The 8,258-nt window shown below is 54.1% G+C and overlaps 1 protein-coding gene across 1 annotated transcript in view; it reads right to left on the bottom strand.

The window, feature by feature from the left end:
* Nucleotides 1-362: 362 nt before the first annotated feature.
* Nucleotides 363-8,258, bottom strand: part of MAP2K3 (mitogen-activated protein kinase kinase 3) — a gene marked incomplete at its 5' end in the record, with an annotated part of 12,275 nt that continues 4,379 nt past the window's right edge. Inside the window, 9 exons of the mRNA XM_010083333.1 lie at nt 363-446; nt 873-918; nt 1,686-1,825; nt 3,959-4,036; nt 4,644-4,771; nt 5,564-5,615; nt 5,776-5,892; nt 6,375-6,494; nt 6,984-7,097. Of these exons, the coding sequence (XP_010081635.1) occupies nt 363-446; nt 873-918; nt 1,686-1,825; nt 3,959-4,036; nt 4,644-4,771; nt 5,564-5,615; nt 5,776-5,892; nt 6,375-6,494; nt 6,984-7,097 (879 nt within the window). The remainder of the gene's footprint in view (nt 447-872; nt 919-1,685; nt 1,826-3,958; nt 4,037-4,643; nt 4,772-5,563; nt 5,616-5,775; nt 5,893-6,374; nt 6,495-6,983; nt 7,098-8,258) is intronic.

Raw genomic sequence — 8,258 nt, 5'->3', positions numbered from 1 at the left:
CAGGCAGCAAAAAGGGAATAAATGCAGAAATTCCCTGCGCTGTGCACCAGGCTGCTGGGGGGGTTTTTTTTTGGCACCCTCTGCCCTGGCCCCGCTCAGGGCACGGTCCCTGGTCCCTTGCGGACACGCTGGCCTCAGCAGGGAATCCCCAGCCTTCCGTCTCCGTGGGGAAGGTGTCTGCTTCCAAAGGCTCATCCTGGGGATTTCATTTACAGGGCAGAGAGAAAAGAGATTGCGAGGCCGGAGATGCCCACGGGTTGGGAAAGTGCGATTTGTGCAAACCACCATTAGCTCGAGTCCTCGTTTGCTCTTCTGCGGGGAAGCCAGGACGGAGGGGACTGCACAAAGCCGGGAGGTTGGAGTTAGGAGTCGTCCCCGAGGATCTCTGTCACGAAGGAGGCCATGTCAGTCTCTTTGGTGTCGTGCAAGGTGAAGAAAGGGTGTTCCTGCCAACAAGAACCAAGACTTCATCAGCTCACACCCAAGGACAGACAGACCCAAGAGCGGTCCCTGGGGGGTGTCACGCAGCTGGGGAAGTGCTGGGGGAGAGGTGGACACCAACCTCCTCCCCAGGCTCCCACGGACGCCATCCTAGAGCTTAAAGAGTCACTAACGCTCTCACGTCTGGCGTTCCTAGGTTCCACCCCACCTCGGCAGCTGTACTACCATCACCTGAGGTCTGAACTCACCAAGAGCAGGTAGGATGGAGGGAGAAACCCCTAGAAACCCTGACCTAGGAAATCAACACACCCTTCCACCTTAGACACGCTACACCCATCCCACACCTCCTGTTTCCCAGGACCTGCTGGACCATTTGTTTGACTTTCAAAACGCGTTGGGACAAAGACCAGCAGAAACGGCTCCACACTCACCATGAGTTCTAGATAGTTCATTCGCTCAGCAGGGTTCTTCCTTAAGCTGAAAAACAAACAAACAAACAAAAAAAAACACCAGGAGAGAAAGGCTGTAGGATTTTTTTTTTTTTTCTTTATGTGGTCTATCACAAGGGATCTGCCCTTCCCAACCAACATGACACCCCTCTCACGGGCAGCACCCATTCCTCTCCCTCCTTGGCCAAGCAGGTTTGAACCACCAGCAAAGCAGCCAGGCAGGTAACTGGGAAGGACCAACTCGTGGTGTTTTGCCACAAAGAACACGAGGTGAGCAGCTCTCTGCAGTCTGCCCCGCACAGCCACGCTTGTCTGCACAGACCAGAACAAACGGGGAGGAGAGGAGATGGGTGGGCAGATCATCTCGAGGCTCACTCCAGCCCTGCCTCGGTGGGCTCAGCCCTGCCTGGCAGCTCCAAGCAGGACACGGGGAGCAGAGGGACACCCCGAGGGGAGCAGCTACTGTAGTACCCACAAAACCACAAATCAGCTTTCACCCACAGGCACCCAGGGGTTCGTTCTCGTTTCATTGCTGCTTTGCCAGAAACCACCAAAATTTCAGCAGCAGCGACGGCAAAAGGGGAAGAGAAACCTCTGCTGCCTTCCAACCAGCCTGGGTGAGTCAAGCCGAGAGCAAAACCAGTTTGGGCAGCGCTTCCTGCCATGGCCAAGGTGAGGAGAAACAGGCTCCGAAAGGATGACAAACCCAGCCCCACACTGTGCTCCAACCCCCAGGGATCAGGGCTCCTCTTTGGCCAGGCTGGAAGAAGCCACCGGACCCCACCGGAGACTCACCACTGCGCCGTGAAATCCACAAACTCCTTGGAGAAGCGATCGGCGGGCAGCTGGGGCGAAGGCTCCTCCACCACTTGCTTGAGCTGCTGGAAGGGTGTCCCCCAGGACTCGTACGGGAAGCGGAGGATGGCCAGTTCGATCTGAGGAGGGACACAGGCTGACGTGAGACAGGGGGACGAGCATGACCCCACGCCACCTGCCTACCTCAGCCTCTGCAGCCAGCTCGGATTCAAAATGAAAAACCTCTTTCCTTACAAACCATTTTCAATTTGGGTCATACCACTCTTTTTTTTAAAATACAAAGACCCAGAGGCCAAAAATACTTCCTTTTGAGGCAAGCTCAGCATATTAATGCATTTACAGGAAGCCACCAAAGATATGTAAAATGGGATTATTTAAAAAGATAATAGTAACAGCACACCATCTCTGCACTGCCTTCCAGAGTGCTTCGCTCGCCCTAAGGCAGCCTCTGGGCTTCAGGCTAGTACTGTATGAGCCAGACACAAAAAAATCAACAAACCCAAGGAAAACCAAGTGCTAGAACACCACTTTGGAAGATATTTGTCAAACCACCTGCATTACCAGGTCCTTCCTACAAGTCACCTCGGCTTTATCACCCTTTCAGGCATGAAAAAGCCCATCACAGCTCTTGGGTGGCCTCCTTATTATGCCAAGGATCAGCTCCCACCTAAAGACAGGCAGCAGAACCTGCCAGGGTGGGGTGGGATGGGATGGGATGGGATGGGATGGGATGGGATGAGAAACCTGGAAGGATGCAGGGCAGAGGCAGGGACCTCCAGCCTCCAGCTCAGTTCTGGGGAGCTCAGCTCCTGCTGTTGGAAAACTGAATGAAGCCACCAGCCTGGAACCAACTCAATGGTCCTAAACCCAGCCTGCCTGTAATCAATCAAAGCCCTTCAGAAATTTAAAAAAAACCCCACCAAACCAAAAAAACAGAAAGCCAGCCCAGAAGGAAGATATTAGAGGGAATCAGACAGGTCGGGGCTCGCTGGCAGGCTTTCAGCAAGGTCCCCTCTCCCACCCAGCTTTGGAAAGGTTGAGAGATTTCAGCATTCATGCAATCTCTCATCCCATAGCTTCCTGCATCTCGGGAGGAAAGCTGGAGCTGATTACATTTCCTTCCAGCCAGCCAGCCCAGCTCTGCACTGGCATGGGGACACCAAGGAGAGGGGCTTGCATTTGGCACTGCGGACAGAACTAGCTGGGGAAGAGGGAATATGTGTCAAAAGATCTGTGCAGTGGAAACAAATGCAGGGATGCAGCGCCCAAAACAAGTCACAGCTAACAGGGCACAGGAGAAATTCCTGAAAATAATCTACCCACAGAGAGACAGTCTCCTGGAAAGCAAGAGATGCCTTCCCAGGCAGCATCCCCTGCGAGCCAACAGCTGGGATTTCCTTTGTCCTCCAGCGCCAGAAGATTTCAGCTGCTTTCTGCAAGATCCGTTTCTTGCAGGAGGTAGATAAACCATCCTGAGCAGCTGCAATTTTGGAACTGAAAGTATTTCCCCTTCCTGTTGGCCTCTCTGAGCTACCCTGCAGACAGGACTTGCTGCAAACCATGCACAGCACCCCTCCCTGCAGCATTAAGTCGCCCCGATCCTCCTGCAAGGCTTTGCTAACACAGGAGAGGGATGCACGCAGGAAAGCTGTGACCCCACTGCAGCAAACCCTTCTCCACTGAATATCTCTCCAGCCAGCGCACAGGGAACTGCAGAGCAATTAAAAGCCAGACTCTTGGATGCCCAGCTAAGCCCACTGTCATCCAGATATTGGCCCCTGGGAGCCTGCCATCCACACCAACATAGTTCAGAGCTAACTGGAGCTATTTGGAGCTGGCATTGTTCACAAATAGCTCTGTGAAACCAAGCAGAGGGGTACAAGGGAACCACAGGGGGATAAAAAGCCTTTACGCATCCCCCAGGATCCAGCAGGAACATGCAAGAAGGGAGAGGTGGAAAGAGAAGGGGCAGAAGATGGATTATCTCCTGGCAACCTTGCCAGCCAGCTCAGCAAGAGCCCCAGCAGTGGTGGCAGCCTGTGTGCATGGGGCAGCACCACCACCCTGTGCTCTGGCTAATTGCTCTCATGCCCTGAGCTACCACGCTCAGAATTTAGCCCCGTTTGGTGGGCATTCACCCAGGCGTGAAGCCCCCAGGCACCAGCGCCCACGGCAGGGTCAGAGCCCCACCAGTACAGACCCCATCCCCACCCCAGGGCTGCAGGGTGCCGGTCCAAGCCCTCGGGTGTTACCATTGTGATCCCCAGACTCCAGACGTCTGACTTCACGTTGTAGCCCTTCTGGTTCAGCTCAGGATTTATTCTTTCTGGCTGTAACAGCAAAATGGAAGATATTACAACTCCATCTCATTTTCCCAGTGCAGCCCCAACAGAGCACATCTCTGGCTCAAAACCCAGGTTGAGGGGATTCCCCTGGTTCATGCACCCATGGAGGCAGGGTCTGAGGTTAAATCTAGCCCTGATCACTCTACACAACCCATGTAAACTCTCCCTTCCAGCTCCTGAGCGAGACTTGTACTATCCCTGCAGCACAATCCCTGTCCCAGGAGCAGAAGCTACTCACACCAACGCCACGGATGGCAAATGGAAACTCATACTGACTTGAGTGGACAAAATAAATGATCCTGCCAAGAAAAGCCTCAGCATTTTCTTGCCCTTCCAACCACCACCAGCCACTCTTTTACCCTTCTGCAAATGGAAGGCGGCAGAGGAAGAGTCTGCCGTGGGATTAACACACAGAGCAGGGTTTACAGGGAGGGCAATCCCATCCTTGGACGACCCCGCTGAGTCAGGAAGCCCAGAGCACTCTGCAGTGGTTTCTATCTCAGGACAGAGATGAACCAAGACTGATTTCTAAGCGGCAGCCTCTTTGAATGAAGGCTGAAGGCAGCTGAAGGCTGCTGGGTCCCACACTTACAGCCATGTATGGTTTGCAGCCGGCATCCATGGTCTTTGCGACTGAGTCCACCAAGTAGCCGCTGATCCCAAAGTCACACATTTTCACATGTCCCTCCTTGTTGATCAGCACGTTGGAAGGTTTCACGTCTAAGAGAGAGAACAAGAGAGGGCAGATTGGGCCTTTGCAGAGATATCGCAGAGCCCGAGACATGACGGACAATTCCGCACCGACCGGGGCAGGTCCTAACGCAAGGGAAGGGAGACAAAACCCCACCCGTCCTTTATCTCAACAGAACTTGTTCACAGGTAAAACTATAACAGCAGAACAGGTCTCCTCTCTAATGAGGCAGGTCAAAAGGTTGAAATAAAATGCTGAGGAGTTAATGCCCAGCTCCCTGGGCGAGAGTTATGCACCCAACACAGCTTCAAAATCTCAGCTCTACCAAGTGCTCAGGACACCTCGTCTCACGCCCATCATGATCTGTCCACAGCTACACACTGAACCATACCAGGATGAGGAACAGGACCTGAGTCTTACAATTCCCATCTGTGACTTCTAAGGTCTCCTCAGCCCTCACCTTGCTCGAACTACCCTGCCAGGAAGGCTTGGGGGATTTTGTCCCCAAGAGCTGCCTTCAAGGTAGCTCTGTACTCAGAGACACAGATGTCCATAAAAATACAGGTAGTGAGGAATTCAGTTATTGTATTTGGCCCTTCATCTGGAAGGGAAGATGAGAACATCGTGCAAGCAGATGCATGAAGGACACATCCCAGGAACAGGCCTTGGGCATCTAGATCTGTCCACCATGGTCCCAAGGACCACCCCACTGTAGCCATCCCAGAGGGACACAGCACCCATCTCCTGGGAAGGAGTCCTCATGCAACTTACTCCAAGGCTAGATCTCCAGCCACACCATGCTAATTCCATCCAGCACCTACCTCTATGGATTACGGACAGTTTACTGTGCAGATGCTCCAGAGCTCGTACAATCTGGGGACAACCAGAGCGAAAGAGTTCCCGTTAGTCACAGACAGCACCAGCCCTCCACTGCAGACACACCACCCGTTTCCACACCCCATGGGCCTCAACAGAGACCTCCAACGGGCTCAGGAGATGCACAAGACCACATAAGAACCCAAGAGGCACTCACAGACACTGCCATCTTCCCCAAAATGTCTTCAGGGATGGTTTTCTTCTTCTCCAGTACTTTCTTGTAGAATTTATCCAGGGAGGTGTCCATGAGCTCCATGCAGATCCACACGTCGCCCTGGGGATGGAGAGGAAGCAGTTGAGAGGGAATTCCCTGGAAATCCCCTGGAGCTGAAGGGAGCAGAGGGGACAGACGGACAAACAGACGCTGCCCCTTCCACACAGGGCAAGCCAAGGTCTCCGCTGTGCAGCCGCTGTTGGCCACACCACCAGCACATGGGCTCTGCACTGGATAGTGATGGGCACAGATGTCCAGGTACCACCAGAACTACCCGCAATGGCCTCCCTTTGAGGGTCTACCCAAAGTCAGCCCAGGCCACGGAGACAACCCGCTTGGCCATCTGCCATGGGAGTGAGGAACGGGACCTGGTCAACGCTGCCTGAAGGAGGCAAGCCTTTGACTTTACGTCATGGCAGCCTCTCAACCAGCCCAGCTGGGCTGAAGAAAGCAGAGGTGCTTTGGGACAGTTCGGTGCCTTCAGCGCAATGGCACAGGCCCCAGGTGCCACACAGCCCACCAGCTATCCACCGGCTCCGTACCTCGCGGAAGAGGGCTCCGTAGAAGGTGACGGTGTAGAAGCAGTCGACTGTCCTCATGGAGATGTCCAAGTCCATCAACAACCTCTTCTGCTCCTGAGTGTTCACAGTCGCGCGAATCCTCTGAAACGAATATGGGAGAAGAGGGGTTTGATGTAGGCGGGGTAACACCGTTATCCCTTGGGCTGACTCAGAGGACGTACGGTTCTGAGGGCAGGGCACATGCTTTGGGCTCATTTTGTCACCAGTAGCACCCCGGGAGATGCCCAAATTCCCTCTTCCAGACAGCACCGTCATGAATGACAAACCCTTGGCAAGCTCTGCAGCGGATGCAGGGTCAGGCCAGCAGCCTGGCCAGGCACCCTGACACCCAAACCTCACACTGTCTAACCGCAGGCACCCAGGCTGGCTTCCAGAGCCTGCTCATCAACCTCCGTGTCCAGCTGGTATCAGCACAGACCCGCCACCAGCCCAGCCGCACCAGGGATACCAGACACTGCCACATCGAGACAAATCTGTCCCCGTTTTGCTGTGACCGGTGGAGTTCAGCAGAGTCTCCCTCGGAGCTGCACATCCCGACCTCCATCCCCCTCGGCAAGCAGCCGTCCTCACCTTCACGGCCATGATGGTGCCGCTCTGCGCATGCCGGACTTTCTCCACCACGCCGTACGCCCCACGGCCCAGCTCTGAAATTGCCACCAGGTCATCAGCTTCCACCTCAAAGTTCTTTAGGAAGAGAAACGACAAAAAAAAAAAAATCAGACACAAGCACACTTATCACCAAGGACATCAGCAGAGGTCCAACGTTTGCAGCTCAGTTTCCAAACAACAACCCCACTGGCTCCTATATGTACCGGAGGCACCACACTTGAAGATGGGTATATTTTTTGCTCTGTTGAACCAGAGCCCAAACCCTCTCACCCCATACTCACCAGGACTCATTTAATCCCCCCTGTGCAGCTAGAGATCAGGACTTTCATCCTTTAAGCCAGGGCACGCTGCCACTGGAAAGGGCACCGAAGGTTGGTGCCTCTCTGCCTGCTCGGGATTACCCACACGAGGGTATTTCTGTGGTCTCTGAACAACTTTGCAGGATGTTAACAGCTCCAGTGCCAACAGTCAGGAGCCTCTGCTGCAGCTCCAAATCCCCGTGTGCAGCCGGGGATCCCCCACCTCGCTCTGCACCCGGAGTGATCACCGGTCACAAACACACCCACGTGTGCCATTTTTTTGCTTTTGCTTGTGCAAAGCCTCCCTTAGGGCATCTCTGAGACGGTGCATGCAGCAAAGCAGCAACTCAGTTCCTAAATCAGGGAGCTCCAATGGCTTTTACCTGTTTTTGAGACTTTTTCCCACCATCAGAAACCAGCCAACAAGGTCAAACGTGCATCAGCACTGAAGAAGGAGCTCATACGAGCACAATTACCCAAATCTTGCTTTGAGCTGGGAAAAAAACCCACGGCCAGCGCTCAGACAAGCGAGTGCCCCAAGCAGCAGGGAGGCAGCGAGCTCCTGCACAACCCATGAACAAGTTTCCCTGAAGACGCATTACCCTGTAATTGCCTGCTGGGCTGGGCAGGGCACAAACTGCTTGAGTGAGACACGGGCTATTTCTGGATCCTGCGTTCATCGCTCCTAATAAGTCACAGACCTTCTTTTAGCCAGGCTTTATCCAGCCTCCAGTTTTCCTCCCGTCTCAGGGAACAAAAACTATAATACCAGGATGAATTTCCTCTAGTAGCCACAGAAGCAGCGAGGGTGGGAAACTCGCACGGCACCGCGCCGGATACCGTGCCTGCGAGCTACGCCCAGAGCGGAGAGGAAACAGCCCCTGGAGTTAAGAAGCCAAACTGGGAGACGTGGCTGCTGGGCTCCTGGCCAGCAAAG

This window comes from Pterocles gutturalis, unplaced genomic scaffold (genome assembly GCF_000699245.1).
Source record: "Pterocles gutturalis isolate BGI_N339 unplaced genomic scaffold, ASM69924v1 scaffold35415, whole genome shotgun sequence".
In the NCBI taxonomy this organism is placed as follows: domain Eukaryota; kingdom Metazoa; phylum Chordata; class Aves; order Pterocliformes; family Pteroclidae; genus Pterocles; species Pterocles gutturalis.
Note: the sequence above shows the minus strand (reverse complement) of the source record. Positions and strands in the feature narration are given on the sequence as shown.